General features: G+C 49.9%; 1 protein-coding gene across 5 annotated transcripts; it reads right to left on the minus strand.

Annotated features, from left to right (window-relative positions):
- Positions 1 to 1719: 1719 nt before the first annotated feature.
- On the minus strand, positions 1720 to 14815 carry MFNG (MFNG O-fucosylpeptide 3-beta-N-acetylglucosaminyltransferase). Of its 5 annotated transcripts, none has more exons than XM_088055755.1 (9): positions 14052 to 14815; positions 9386 to 9434; positions 8790 to 8892; positions 8549 to 8702; positions 7447 to 7532; positions 6990 to 7031; positions 6012 to 6177; positions 5424 to 5509; positions 1720 to 4578 (listed from the first exon to the last, which is right to left on the minus strand). In XM_088055755.1, the coding sequence occupies exons 1-9, from the start codon at positions 14376 to 14378 to the stop codon at positions 4509 to 4511; spliced, it is 1083 nt and encodes a 360-aa protein (XP_087911881.1). In that variant the 5' UTR covers positions 14379 to 14815; the 3' UTR covers positions 1720 to 4508. The 5 variants fall into 5 exon arrangements, with proteins under 5 accessions (XP_087911881.1, XP_087911880.1, XP_087911879.1 ...); XM_088055754.1 differs by having other exon boundaries at positions 1720 to 4575; positions 14040 to 14815; XM_088055753.1 differs by having other exon boundaries at positions 14040 to 14815.
- Between the last annotated feature and the right edge of the window lie 602 nt (positions 14816 to 15417).

Below are 15417 nucleotides of genomic sequence, written 5' to 3' on the forward strand. Positions count from 1 at the left end.
CAGGCAGGGAGAGAGATAAGTTCCCAGCTTTCTTGGAGCCGAAGCTGGATCAAACAGGAAGGGAAAAAACCTCTCAGGCTGTCAAGGAACAGCTTGAAGAGGCAATGCCATCTGAGCAACAACAGCTCAGCTCTGCACTCCTTTGAACTCCCAGGTATTTAGGCAGAAAGTCTACAGGAAAAATTCCTGCATCAACTGCTGAGAACAAGCACAGTTACTTGAACACTTATGATGCTGCTTTGTCTTCTGACAAAGTGTTGCTTATGTCTGTGGCAACACTTGCATCCTTTTCAGTGCAGCCACATGATGAGCACTATTTGGCAGAAGAGAAAGTTCCAGTTAGTCTGAGATTCCATCTCGGGCTCCAACTGCTAGCAGGCTCCTCGAGGGAAAACATAAGGATGGTCCATGTCTCCCTGTGACCATGCACTCACTGAATGCAGTAGTCACCCACCCTCCTCCAGCTTTGCATCCATCCCAGAAGTGTGTAGAGCCAGATGTCAAGTCGGGTTTTTCAGAGATTGATGACAAAAAAAATTTAACAAATTAATTAAAAGAGCCGCTGATCCCACTCTGGACTGTCTGAAAAGCCTGCATTGTAAGCAAGGGCAGAAAAAGTAAATTAAGAAGCTAAATCTGTTGTAAGCAAGTGACTGTAACACTGATGAAAAGCCACTGACTTATCTGCAGTGTTATTAAAAAAAGGAGAGGTTCAGGGCCAACCAAATGGATCTCACCTGAACTCTGTCTCACAGGCTGGCATCCTCAGTGGCACTGCTGAGCTGCAGTTGCCCTGATCACAAAAAAAAATCCAGAGCTGGGGGGCCAGGCAGCTCCCAAACAGCACTTTCAATGCACTGCTAAAATTCCCATGCTCCTCCAAGGCCTCGCTCAGTGGTTTCTTTCCTTCCAATCTCCTTTCTTCCTGTCCCTATTCCTCATCCTTTGGCTTCTGTCTGATAAACTGCTCGCCTTTTGAAGGCTGATTCCTTAGCAAGAAGCCTGGGGAGAGAGCTGAAGGCTGCAGTGTGGGTACAAGTTGGGCAAATCCCACAGAGGCTCAGGAATCTGTTTTTCTTTGGCAGCAGAGCTGTTAAGAGGAGTTGGCACCAGAGACAGAACCATTGTCTAGTGTTGCTATTCTTCTCTCTCTCCCCTTCAAGTCTTTAGCAACAACTGCAGTTTCCCACCTATTTCAACTAACTTCTCTTTCCCCCTAAAGAAAGGATAGTCATTAGCATTTTTTTTTGCACTGTCAAATAGGGCTTTTCTTATAAAAAATCTTCACGCTAAGGGGAAAGTGAAGAAAAGATATTGTTAACATGAAAGCCTTACTTAATATTTTACATTTCAAATACTGTAACTGCTTTTTTTTTTTTCCCTCCTTCTCCTTTTTCTGAATTTTCAGTACACAGTTTAAACATCATTAATAGTGTTGGTTGCTATGGCGTTGGGCAGGCAGAGGTGTCTGTACTTGAAACCTTGAACTACACTTAATGTTGTACAACAGCAGGGTCATGCCAACACCCTTGACTTTAACCCCATTTTTCCCAGTAAAATATAAAGACCATGTCTCCATTCCTTTTTATTCTTGGGAGAGGGCTTTTTTTTTTTTCCCCTTTTTCCCCTGCAATGAGAAAAGGAAGTGTGAGCTAGAGAAAGGTAAAAAAAAAAAAAAAAAATAAAAAGGAGAAAATACAAATTTAATAGACCCAGAGGAACCATTCCAAAATCTTTGTTATATCAAGAGAAAGAGAATAAAAAAAGACAGCCCCCTGAAAAGTTTCACATGAGATTGTTTCTCATTTTCCCAAGCAGCTAAACATTTTAATAAACTAGGAAAATGAGATTGTAAAACCGCAACATCTGACAGCAAGCCCCAGGGGCAGGAACCATTCCTGAAACTAATTTTAACTCATGTTTTAGCGTTGATCAGATTTCATGTGGTGAACGTCCCATTAAGCTGTCTCTCTGTTCTTAGAGAAAACCTGGTTTCTTTTGTCGACTCAGAAGCTATTTTCTTTCCAGAGTACTGTCGTCACAGGCATAGCAGGACTTTTCTGTCATTCATTTCTCTACGGCCCAAGAGCTGCCCTGCCCCAGACATCTTCTCATCTGTTCTGTTTCCTTATGAGACAAGACATTTTCCACAAAAGTGGCACTTAACTGCTCCAGCAATGAAACCCAGTCTTAAACAGGTCCCCATGCAGCCACTCAAGGATTCAACCCATTAAACATCTGATCTTCAGCCATGCAAAAGGCACCAGGTCAATTCAGACCAACTGAATCCAGGATCCAAAGCAAGCTTTCAGTTTCTCTGCTTTGCTTTTACCCCAGGGAAGTGAAGCTGCTGTACCAGTTTCCTCACATGAATTGCATTTTGCTCTGATTGTCACCAGGACATCTACAGACAGGACCAGCTTTTTAGCTCAAAGTCTCTATTAACATCAGCTGAAAAGACGAATAGGGAAAAATGATATATCCAAGTAGTGTACGTTTCTCTTGAAAACTCATTCTTTCTCACAAACCTATATTTCATCTTCTGGCTGTGTTCAAGCCCAGCCACTGTGGGGCAGGACTTTTTGGTGCTGCAAGTCTCTTCCAACAGCTGTGTCTCTGTTTTGTGCCATGTAGATTCTTGGCTGGCATAGCCACGTGAGCCAAGGGCTTTCCACAACTCAAGGAATGGTCACTGGCATCAGCTCGCTCCTGTGCCTGCTCAGGATGAGCTTCTACTTCAAAGGCCTGTTGTGCAACAGAAGAAAGCAAGGATGTGTGCTGCTACACAAGCTGACTAAATGCCAGTAAGAGTTGAAAAACAGCTCTACAGGCTCCTGCCTTCTGTTTTTTCCAGAAATTAAAGTGCTTGTTCCTTTCTAGATTCCCCCTTTGCAGAGGTGGAAGGTCTTTCTGATGCCTTTCCTTTAAACTTTGTGTGCGCTGTGTAGGAGATGCTTGTGCTTGGGGGTGGAAGGAGGTGACAAAGTGGCCAGTTTTCAAAACAGCAAAGCCACAGTGACAGTCCCCTTTGGCTCTTCCAGGCCACCAGCAGCAGGCTTAGTCACATCAGCAGCATCAAAGCTGAGCAGCTCTTTAGAGAAAGGGCATTTGTCCTTTCATCTGGAGATTACAGGATCTCTCACAGATCCCAGCAGTCTGTTTTGAAATGCTCTTTCAAGAAAAATACCTGTTTGTGGCACCACCTGCCATTTAAAACAGCCTCTTTTGCCTTCCAGCTTTTCCTGAAAAACCCTCCCCCAGCCACTTAACTGTGGGTACAAGGACAAAATGATGCCAAAGTTCATTCCCCAGCAAGGACCATTGCCCAGCTTTCACACTGGGCACTGTATTGAGAAAAGAACCCTCCACAGACATGCCAGAAACCTCGTAGCCTGTTTGGGTCCACTCCTTCCTCCTGTTGCGCTCAGCGGGGAGAGCAGGAAGGCAGAAAGCCGCTATTAGCATCTGGAGGAAAGACCCACAGAGATAAAAAGCTCTTTGCCTTGCTGTCTCCATTCCTTCATGACTCAATTTTTTTGGTTGGGGACAGAAAAGATTATAAAGCTGTAACCTCTAATCCGCTCCTAAGCGCTCCTTCTCCATCTCTTCCTTTCTCCTCTCTTTCAGGCAGTTCTAATCCTTTATGTCTCTTCTCACAGATAGGAGCTGGAGTCTAATCTCAGACGACAGGTTGGTAATTAGAGCAAGAGATTATCCTGACCCCACATCAAGAAGGTAAAAGGAGAGGAATAATGCAGCACCATACAAGATCGAACCCTCAACATTCAATGCAGGAACCATCCCCATCTCACTCAGTTTCCTCCTGGCTCCCTTACCCCACGCCCTCCCTTTTGTTCCAGCAGAGCAGGGAATTCCTAATTCTTTGTAATTCCTGCCCATCTCCCCTCTGTTGAGCAAGGACTATGCTCCTCCAGGATTCATTCAGCACAGAAATGGTCACATTTTCCATTTCTATAGACTTTGACTATGCAGAGACTCAGCAGGTCTGTGGCTGCAAGTGTGGCAGTAGGGAAAGCACGGATATGGAGGAAGAGGCCCTGCTCACAGAGTCTGGAGCCATGACGTGCTGCCACCCACCAGGAGCTGGTATACACACATATATATATATATATATACCAGGTATAAACACACAGGGCCCTTCCAATCCAGCAAGACTGCCAGCCAGGGCACAGAGCAGCAGCAACAAGTCCTCATCTCTACCCAGGTGGCCAGCAGTCACCGTCCGATCCTCGATGTGCTCAGAAGGCACACTGCTGCCATCCCTTGCACACAGCCCAGCACAGCTGAGAAGCTCATTCATGTGTCCAGCCCATCTTAGCCATCTTTGGATCAGACCTTGTCTCTTGTCCTGTGTCACCGGTATTGAGCGAGGCACAAGAGAGCCACAAAACCACCACAGCGAAGGTGAAATTGGGAGCACCAAGCTTCTTCAGTCTCCCACTCCCTCCAGGGTGTCACCTGGATCCACTGTAGCTGGGGCTCAGATATCACCAGCCAGCACCCTGCAGGCACCAGGAAGTGTCGGGGTAGAGGTGGCAGTGGAGGGATCGAAACCTGCTGGGGAAAAAGCAAAGTAAGGTCAGAGGACAGTTTTTACACCAGCACACAGCTGGAAGATGGAAGACCTCTCCCTCACGCCCCCATTCCACATCAGGCGCCCACCCTGCACCACAGAGCTCAGGACTGGCTGTTCACCCTATAATGTCTTTTCTCAGCAAAGCCTCCCTCTGATACCCAAATCCAGCTCTAGCCCATGGAGCCCAAGCCCACAGCTCACCCTAATCAGGGAGATGGGCACTGCACCAGACCCTGCTACATGATGCATGAAGTTCTCTTGATGCTCTTTTCATCACCTAGCTGCTTCCCACCCCTGCTATCTCCAGCCAGGATCTTCCTACTCATGCTCTGCAAATAACAGCTTTAGGTTTGTTCACTCAAAGAGAAGAAGGTAAATCAAAGAACAGTTTTGTTTGCAGTCAGCCTGAAGTGAACCTTTTTCTTTTTTCCCTTCAGTTTTCTCAGCAAAGCATAAAATGAAAAAACAAGCAGAATTTCCTTTCCTGAGTTTAAAAGACCATTTCTGTTCCTGTCCCTGAGGTAAAAGGTTAGCTTGTTCAGCCTCAAAATGGGAAATAAACAGCAATACTTTTGGCTTAGGCATTGTCCAAATAAAATGTTTTGAATGCTTCATTTCTTCCCACTCACCCAAAAAGGTTTGCAAAGTTTGTAAGTGTTCACAAACAGATTAATGCTGGGGTGCCCTTCACCCAACAAGCCATGGGGCTGTAAGGTTTCTGTCCCTCCCTCCAGCCCTCCTGCACCCCATTGGGCTGCCTCCCCCTCCCAGCCTGTTGTCTGAGGGCTCACACAGCAGCAACACCCACAGCACTCATGCCCCATACCTTGAGGGATCCTCCTGGGGCGAGAAGGGGCCGCTGAGCTCAATGACATTGAGTTTGTTCTCAAACACACCATAGCTGAGGGTGACCTACAAAGTAGTGGTGAGAAAGGAGCAGAGACAATGAGATGAGTTCAGGAGTCAGGAATTTGCTGTGGATGACAAAAACTCCCATTCTAGCTCTTTCTCTGCTGGCTTAGCCTCTATCTTCCACATCTCTTCCCTCTTCCTTCTTCCCATGACGGTCCACCCTACTAGTCCTTTGCAAGGCAGACACAGTGCCATGTCAAAGGCCCTTTCCCAATCATCATTTCTGCTTGTCCTTGTACCACATTCTCCCAGGGATGCCCTCAATCCTCCCATCACTCCCCATACAGCAGTGCTCCCCCACCACTGATCCCAGGGCACCGTGACTGCCAACTGTGCTGCAGGCAACATCTGCTCCTTATTTCAAAGAAGCATTTGTCAGGAAAGCCTGCCCGGAAGAGCGGGTGATTGATTCAATGCACATCAGTGCAACAGCGTGCCTGTAAGCTCCCCTCCACTTCTCCTTCCTCACACACCTCCCTCTTGCTTCCTTTCCCCTCCTCACCTGCTGCACAAGCTGAGAGGTGGGGATGAGCTGCAGGTTCTCCAGGTGGGAGTGGAAGAGTGTATTGGGAATCAGCTGCCCACCGACTTTGCACTCGATGATGTAACCCACGGTGCAGTCATCCGGCAGGCGGATGAGCTCGGAAGTGCTAAGGAAGTTCCTGCCACTGGAAGAGAGTAGGGCTGCACGGGTTAGGAAAAGGGTAGGGGCAGATGTGGGCATCCATTTGGGCAGAAGATTACTGAAAACCAGGGTAAATCCTGTAATTAGGCACAAAATCCCCGAGTTCCACCTGCAAATACTTGGGAATGGGTTTGCTCTTTCACCATTCCCAGCCATGCTGTCCCTGATACATAATCCAAGTTCTTGGTAAACTGATGCTGACAGACTCAGCTTCACTGAGGCATTTCTCCACGTGTTTGGTGAAGTGCACTGCACCCCTGGGAGGGGGGTCAGTCAGACAAGAGAAACAATGGGAGCACATGGCCAGGTCCAGGGGGAAAAAAAAACCAGGACATGCAGCTTGGATAAGCCATCTACTGTAACGTAACACCACATACTTGGCCACTTTTTGATGACAGGCTAAACCAAATTTTAATGCTTCTGGAATTGGAATTTACACAGTGTGAAGCACTGTCTACTACAACAACCCCCAGCAAACTTAAAAGTGTTTTAAGCATTTTAGAAACAGTAGTGGCAGACTTTATGCCAGGTTAGGCATTGTCTACCTGTGTCACTTTCACTTTACCCTAGATCACAGATCATCCTCTTGAGTGGGTCTACCATAAAACACATTTCATGGGCTTTGGCTAAAGCAGCCAGCTGGTGTGGATCAGATCTGTCCTTCTGGGTATGCTCAGATCTGGTTAAGGCTGGCACAGCCAATGGCTACCAGTGTACGTGCCTGTGGTATAAGCTAGGGCATCATGGAATACATCATCCTGTTCTAGGCTGGGATAACACGACCTTGGGACCTACCTCTGTTTCCATGCATCAGGCTGAGGAAATGACAGTGGACACCTGAAGCCAAAGAGGGTGTGGGGTGAGGGAACAGAAAATGAGCTCAGGAGGGAGGTACAGAAAGCTGGAAAGAGACTGATGAAGGGGAGATGAGATAGGCAGATGGGAAAAGAGTCATTTGAAGCTGAAAGGGATGGGAAGGAGTGTGGGGAGTAAGCAAGAGCCTTGAGGAGATGGGGAGAGAGGCATGCATCATCCTGTGACCTTGTTTCCTGATGTGCCTGCTCTTGCCAGTTTTCAATCAGTTGGCAGACCCAGCCACTACATCCTTCCTCCAGTCTCACGTCTTGCAGATGTGCAGCACGTGGCACTCTGCACCTCTGCAAACACCACAGGCACAAATCCAGGTCTGACATGGCCAGGAATTAATGTGCATGTTGCTCATCCCCAAAGGCTCCCATACTCCCCAGCTCACCTGGCCCAGGGCACCATCTTCCTTGCCAGCTCGCGGCTGATGCAGAACCCAGCCCCTCCCGTGGCAAACCAGAAGTGCACGGGTTTCTGGAGAGAAACACCAGAGAAAATCAGTGGCAGAGGCTCAGACAGTACCATACTCCCAGAGGTGGGAATGCTGGAAACCCGGCCTTGATGTCAGGACAAACACAGCCCTATTGTCACCCCAGCCCCCTGACTGCTGCCCAGAAGAAGGACTTGCTGGCAGTACAGCATGGATTTTCACTTCCTCATAACTGGAACAGCCAGTTGCTCCTCCTGGCAGCAACAGTTGGGGTGCCTAGGGCAGGCTTATGTCCTGTCAGACAAGTACCCGAAGGCAGAGCAGCAATGTGGGACTGCCCCTTGGATGATTTAGTCTAACACCTAAAGCCATGTTCAGACAAGATGGCAAGTTTTCAGCTGTTGCCATTGCTCCTGGGACCTGGCTCTCCTTGCAGTACTGTGCTGGTTTTGGCCAGGGTGGGTAGAGTTAACTTTCTTCACAGTGGCTGGTGTGGGGCTGTGTTTTGGATTTCTGCTGAACACAGAGTTGACGATACAGAGATGTTTTTGCTATTGCTAAGCAGGGTTTACACAGAGCCTTTTCTGCTTTTCATACTGACCCACTGGTGAGGAAACTGGGGATGCAGGGGAGGCTGGGAAGAAACACTGCTGGGACTGGTGACCCCAACTGACCAAAGGGATTTTCCAGCCCATATGACACCATGCTTAGTATATATATAAAGTGTGGGGAGCAGCAGGAAGGGGGGAACATTTGGAGTGATGGTGTTTGTCATCCCAAGTCACCACGATGCGTGATGGGCCTCTGGAGGTGGCTAAACACCTGCTTGCCCATGGGAAGCAGTGATTCAATTCCTTGTTTTATTTTGCTTGTGTACATGGCTTTTGCTTTCCCTTTCTTTATCTTAACCCAGGTTTTCTACCTTTTGCCCACTCCCTCTGGTGGGGGAGTGAGCGAGCAACTGCGTGGGGCTTGGCTGCTGGTGGGGTTAAGCCATGACAAATGTGAGCCAGAGCACCAAAACAACCCACTGCCCCCGCACCACCACCACGGGCCGTACCGTCTGGTTGTTTGGCAGCGTTTCAGAGGCCCAGATGGGTCGGTTCAGGCTGGGTTTGCCCAGGTAAACATCCCACGTCTCCGCGTAGGAGGACAAGAGCTTCAGGAGCGCCCGAGGGTTCAGGTAGTTGTCATCATCCAAGTGGCAAAACCAGCTGGGGCAGACAGGAAGACACAAGAAGTTCGTGGTGAGGAAGGTGCCTCTTGCTCTCGGGGGTCCCCCCACGGCAGCCCTGCCTCACCTCAGGCCGCTGGCCAGGAAGGCGTCGAACTCTGCAGCCATCTTGCAGGACAGGGCCAGGTGGCTGTGCTCGGCAGAGCAGTTGGTGAAGATCACGTGGCCACCTGCCAGAGGAGGGAAAGCTCAGAGCCAGCCCACTTTGCACGGTCACAGGGAGGACATCTGGGCAGGAGGGAAGGGGTTTGTTCACAGACAGTCTCCTCATGGCTCCCCAAAAGGCATCCAAGCCCATGGCGACATGGGCTCCACTCCTCCCCCTACCAGAGGATGAAACCTGGACAAAGCCAAGCAACTTGGCCAAGACTAGGAAGCCTGCCGTCCACACTTCCACCTTGCCAACCACGTTGCAGAGGTTGAGGGGCTCTGTCATGTGCTGCTTCTGCCCATGGATGCTTTAAAGCAGAGAGCACTCTTCCTCCAGTCAGCTGCATGCCCTGGGTTAAGCCACACCACCACAGGAAACACGGCAAGGGGTGTGTTTTGATGGGCACTGCTGGGGCAGGACAGCCAGCCCTCACACCAGACCCCTCTCAAGGCCAGGACAGTTCAGTGGCCGAAGGTGGAGTAGAAAGGTGGTGTCATAGGACAGGTCATTACCCATTCTGCTTTTCAAGGCACCATCTTCTTCATCAGTGAAGATGTAGGTCTGTGGAAACAAGGAGAAGAGATTGCTGTCAGGAATGGAGCTGGTGCTGTTCCTGGCTGCCCACCTCTTCCTCCCACAGCTGGACACACTTGACACGGTTACCCCACTCCATCCTCTGCTGCTGTACCCACTCCCAGGCAGCAGATGATCAGAAGGATGGCTGTGCTCCCCCTTCCTGCAGGGCACAACCATCAGCGCTTGTGTGGCTTCATTTTCCCCCCCACCCCACTGCCTTGGGAACAGGGGACCCACGACGCTGAGCGAGGGGGCGAGGAAGCCCTGGAATTGGTGTCAGTGGTAGAAAAATTAAAGCATTGTGGTTAAATGATGCTTGGGTTAAAAGAACATCTGCTTGTGTGTGAAGTGTGCACAGCCCCCGGCCACTTTCTGCCCCCACCTCCTCCTCTTCCTCCACTCTCAGGCTCCTCTAATCCCCCTTGCTGCCATTATGTGGCACATCTCCCCCTCTTCAGAGCCAGGCGAGGATCAGGGCTGGTGGAGAAAAGCTTTCCTCAAGCAGAAAATGAGCTTTCATGAAATGAAAAAGGAGTCGCGAGCCATAAACAGTCTCCCCACCAGCTGCCCACAGGCTGGTTAAACACAGCACCTGCGCAGGCACAAAGGGAACAAGGCAGGCAGACAACAGCTCCAGGAGCCAGCACTGCTCCCCAAAGGCTCTGGCAGGGAGACACGAGTCTACATCTCCCCACACCCACTCAGCATTTGGGAGATGGATCCCTATCTAGAGGACACAGCAGGAGAAAAGCTGTGTACGTGAAAATAAGGCAATGAAGGACCCTCAGAGATCACCTGGCCCAAGCAGAGACAGCAGGATGGTTTTGTGATCTCAGATGGATGAGCTACAGCGCTTGATGAATTACCCTCCAAGACCTGAGCTGCAGCAATGGAGCATGCACACATTCCTACCCCGCCCCACCAGTAAAGTCGCTTAGTTAAAACCACTTTCAAGAAGCAATTAACTAAGTCTTCAGGTAAAGGAACTGCTCTGGGTCAGGGGACTATATCACAACCTTCAGGCAAGGCAGGGACTGTCAGCAGCATGGGATTTCTCTTGCCAGCACGTCAGAGTTAGAAATTTCCACTCTGACAAATGTTTTCATCTTAAGAAAAACAAAATCTGAAACCGTTGAAACTTTCTGACATTTTCATTAAAAAAAAACCAAACAAAAAACCAAGAAATATTGTTGCTGGAAATTACTTGCTCACAGATATAAAACCAACTAGATACCACGTGTCTAACAAACGTCTCATTTGATTGGCTTAAAATAGCAATCTGCATATTTTCCAAATTTTCTTGTAAAAATATTCTGAGGTTCCCAGTTTTCTCTTGATGCAAGATGGGAAATGGGTTTTTTTTTGCAGACATCCAACACGTTTCTGTGGAACCCAAAGATAAAAGTACACCGTCACCACAGGCAACACCAGACTGTCCAAAATAACTGGAAAATGGGAAATATGAGTGTGGGGATTAGGCAAGTATGATTTTTCTGGCACTTTCTAACTCTGATCTCTATGGCACACCTGGCTGTGCTCGAGAAATGAAAAAGAAAATCACAATAGCACATGCAGCTGCCTCCATCCTCATCTCTCCATCCCTCACAACCCTGAGGGTGGGAGACCTGGAACAGCAGTTGCTGCCAGAGACGAAGCACAGAAAGTATCCCTCCATTCTGGAGTGGGAAAGATGTCTGTGTAGGAAAGGATGTCTGCTGGACAGCAGTGCCAGCAGTGATAGGGAGCCACTGTGTCAAGCAGCTTTTCCTGGCAACTCTTCATGAACATTAGAGCCCAGGCAATGGATGAACACTAGACTTTGAGACCTCCTCAGCCCAAACTGGGGAAATAGCCTAGCAATAAAAATCTAGGAAAAGGGAATAAAGATGTGTAACCTGACAATCCAGGGCCATGTTCATTGCCTAGGTTCCCAGGGAACCCCTTTTCTATGAAGAAACCCTCTCCAAAATGCAGATTACACATCAGCAGGATTACTGCTGTTGTCTCCTGCACAGAAAACAGATTCAAAATCTGTGGTGCGTTCACATCACTGAAAATCTGAAAACAAGTTCAGGATGGGCCATTCAAAGGTTTTATTTCAACTGGCTGGGTGTGTGGGCTTCCAAAAGGAGGGGAAGTGCTAGAAATAGTTCATGTTACCAAACCACAGAAAGCTGGACTTATCTCCGTCAAAACTACTGGGGCCAGGAGTGTAAGTCACTCCAGGATTCCACCCAGCTAAACAGTCATCAGAACCTCCACTTCTATTTAGATTAAGCTTTTGCTGAGGAAAAGGCCTTTCACTAACATGACTTTCACATCAATCTCCAGTGGGAAGTTTGTCATGGATCAGTTCTCAAGAGGCAGAGCATGGTCCAGCAAAGAGTGCCCATCTCCCACTTCCCCATCTCTCACCAATTGCATGATTTCAGATTAAACAGAGCATTTGCAGAGACAATCTCTCTTATTTTCTACCCAAACAGAGGATTTTTAATTCAGCTCCCATACAGTCTGTCCTTGCCATCAAAACCACAGCTGTTCCTGCCTCCTGTTACAGTCACCTAAGCCTGACCTGGGAGGTCTGGGTTGCTTCTTCCAGGAGGAAACCATGCAGTTCTCCAGCTCTGAAGCCAGGCTTGGCATCAGCAACACAGCCAGCTGCTAAAATTTTCCTGCTGGCTACTGGTGGAGAAAGACTCACTGAATTGGTCTCCAGCCATGATTAAGGGCAAGTGAGATGTAAGTTGCTGGATCAGCCCTAGGAGAAAGCAGCCTCTGCACATCAGGACTTCTGAGACCTGAACTTCTCCAGGACTGGCTCCTAAAGCCTGTGTCTCTCCATAAGGACTCACTAATAGGAGGTCTGTTGCACTATTCCCTTCCCCACAACAATTATATGTTCTTTGCAAATTGAAAGCTGTCCTTTTTTTTGCTAAGCAAGGTTTTCTATATTGTCAAATTTTTTAAAACTAACCCTTTCCTGTAAACTTAAAAAACCCTTAAGCAGGAATATATTAAAAAAAAAGGTTTTGATTTTTACGTACTTCTCTTTATCTCTTTATCTCCCTTTCTCCTTGCTCCTACGCCCCTTCCCTCAAAGCCATTTCATATAAAAAGCAGAAGAAAAACAACAAAAACTGAGGAGAAAGGAGGAAAATACTGAGCTTGCAACAAAAATTGGTAACACTGAAAAAACTCTGTTTAAAAATCAGTGACACTCCCATTCTACCCCTTCCTTCCTACATTCCTGCTCAGTCTGTGTAGTTTTCCAGAGGCTGACAGCTGCATGGGAAATTCAACACCTCTTCCAAGGTTTGGACATCACTTGCATGCCAGAGGGGATCAGATGAATCTGGGAAGCTAGTATCTAATTCCTGTCATCAGCAGAATGGCCAGGCACTGATTTATCAAACAAAGGAGGGACAGTCGAATTGCTCCTTCAAAACCCACTGGGAAGGCCCCAGGAGCAATATCCTAATGCCAGTGCAGCCATGCAGTTGGGTTTGGCCTCTCCAAGGAGCTGCTGGGCTGGAGCAGGCCAGAGAGGAGAAGTGCATCTGGAGGAGGAAGAAGGGCATCTCAGATGGTGAGAGGGACACGCAGCCAGGAGAGGAAGAGTGCTCAAAATAGGACACGGCTTCCTGTGACAACCGCAGCAGACCAGACAGTTGCAGCACCATGAAATGGAAAACCACCCTTACCCAGAAAACTCTGCATTGCTTCAGGCACTCTCCTACCCAGCACCTCCACCCCCGTCCCCCTTCCTCACTGGGGCCTGAATTTGCCTTATAGGCACCCATCAGACACAGGCAGAGGCAAAAAAAAACCCACCCCTCAGGGCAGCCACAGGATTTCTTCTTTCTTGAGGAGCAGCTCTGCGAGGGAGGGAGGGAGGAAAGCACCGGAACTCTGGGGAGTACTCCTGCCCACCAGTTTGCACAGCACCACTGATGTGGTGCCCCACATCAGTTTCTCTAGCAGGAAGGAAACTCTCCAAACAGTTCTAGCAAAGGATGGAAACATTGGGCCCCAGTTAAAAAAAAAAATAAAAAATGAAAAGTACACCCACATCACCTCAAGATCATGCACATGAAAGCACCTGCCCAAGAATGGAAAGTATGGATTGTGCTGATGGTGCTGGGGGTTGAGCAGGGCTAACTACAGGAGGTCCTCCAGGAGCCTGCCTGCCTTGTTCTCTTGCCCACTGCACTGCACCTTTCCAGGGCAATGGGTGTCCAGGCACAGTGTAGGCATCCTGACAAAGGGCCAGGGGAGCCTGTCAGCTCCAAACCCAACAAACTCATGGCACTAGGAGGTGGAAATGCATTTCATACATACACAGGATGGTCTGTGCATTCAGTCTGACACGGCATCTTCACCAGCCTGTCACATGAAGCAGCTACTGTTGAAACATTTTGCTGGGTAGCATCTCCCTCTGAACATGAAGTGAGAACCAGAGAAAATGGGGCAAAGTACTGAGGGGCACTACAGTGCCCAGCCTCCCTCCTCTGGATTTTATCCCCTTGCCCTGACACCCCATCCTTTCCCCTTTACTAACACCTTCTCTCTAGTCAGAACCCACACACTCACCTGTTCGCTGACCTGGGATATCCACGTGTCCAGGAGCAGCTCCATCCTGCTCTGGTGAAACCTCTTGGTTGTCTTCACAGCTATGAAAATGTCCCCAAGCGTCAGGCTGCCCTCAGTCCTGTATACCTCCGGAGGATGGAGTTTGAGGTCCTTCCGCCCCCTGCCACCAGCTCCCTCTGGGCTCCCTTCTCTCTGTTGCTCTGGCTTCTCCAACATCCCCTCCCAGAGCCCTGGGTACCGAGCTGCTTCCCGAGCCCCACGGTGCCACACAGAGAGGAGAGCCACACTGGCAAGGAAGAGTGCGGCTCCGGAGACACCATGGATGAGCCGGCGGCCCATGGCTCCCGAATCGATGCCGCCGCAGCCAGTATCCCACGGAACGAGGACAAACTCTGCCTGTACCTCCGAGTGACGCTGTGTGCTCTTCCCGAAGCCTCCGAAAGGGCAGGGTTAGTCAGGAGCAAGGTCTAGACGGGATGTGGTCAAGGAACAGGGTGGGCAAAGACCAGGAAGCCAAAGAGTCAGCAGACCTGAAGGATCCCGATGAAGCAGGGGGGCTGTGATTTTCACAGACTACGGAGGGCTCAGTGACCCAGCGAGGCAGGGACACACGCCTGGAAAATACTCCGAGGAGACGGCACGTGGCTGGCACAGCCTGCCAGGAGGAAAGCCAGCATCCCTGCTCCCGACGGAGAGGCCGAGTGTCCCGGGCTGGGGGTCGAGGGGGCGGCGGAGGAGATCAGAGCCACGGCTGGGCAGTCTGGAGCGCAGGCATCAGCTGCCCAGCGGCTCGGGAGCGGGCGGGCAGACACGGGGCTCAGCCTCGGCACCTGCTCCCCGCCGCTCCCGGCCAGCCCCGGTCCCGCCTCCGGGCACAGGGCGGGGCGCCAGCCCGGGCAGCGAGCGTGGAGAACGGGGGAGCCCTGCCTCCGACAGTGCCTTTGTCTCCGCAGGGCATCCCCGCTCCGGAACACCGCCAAGGTGACGAAGGGCACATACAGGAGGACAGACCTGTTGCTTGAGTGATTTCCCCGCTTGCCTGTGACAGTTCAGACCGATCCCTGCAGCCCTGCTCGTCCCGGTGCACTTGAGAGAGGAGGGGACGGTGACACTGATGTGGGTTCTGGTGAAGTTAAGGTGCGGGGTCCTTTGTTGTTCTTGCTGGGAACGATTTTTCCCCAGGAATTCCCTCAGCCCCAAACTTTTCCTGTGGACACAGGTCTGAATTGCTGCCCCTGCCTTTTAGTCCCAGCTTGCTTCCCAAAGCAGGATCGTGTGTTCCCTGCTGTCCCTCCTACCGCCACACCCCAGAGTCTCAAGCTGGGGTGTGAACCCCACTTCTGACACCCAGCTCCTAAACCACGACTCTGCTCTAGAA

This window comes from Pseudopodoces humilis, chromosome 5 (assembly GCF_049639895.1).
Source record: "Pseudopodoces humilis isolate 2021_Gansu_Grassland_sample_001 chromosome 5, ASM4963989v1, whole genome shotgun sequence".
Classification (NCBI taxonomy): Eukaryota; Metazoa; Chordata; class Aves; order Passeriformes; family Paridae; genus Pseudopodoces; species Pseudopodoces humilis.

Bases quoted from the DNA above. Each gene is read 5' to 3' on its own strand.
- MFNG (XM_088055753.1), bottom strand. From the start codon at position 14,378: ATGGGCCGCCGGCTCATCCATGGTGTCTCCGGAGCCGCACTCTTCCTT. The intron at 8,703-8,789 runs GTGAGGCAGGGC...TGTCTGCCCCAG, and splicing joins TTCCTGGCCAGCGGCCTGAG to CTGGTTTTGCCACTTGGATG. The intron at 6,178-6,989 runs GTAGGTCCCAAG...ACTCTCTTCCAG, and splicing joins CCTGATGCATGGAAACAGAG to TGGCAGGAACTTCCTTAGCA.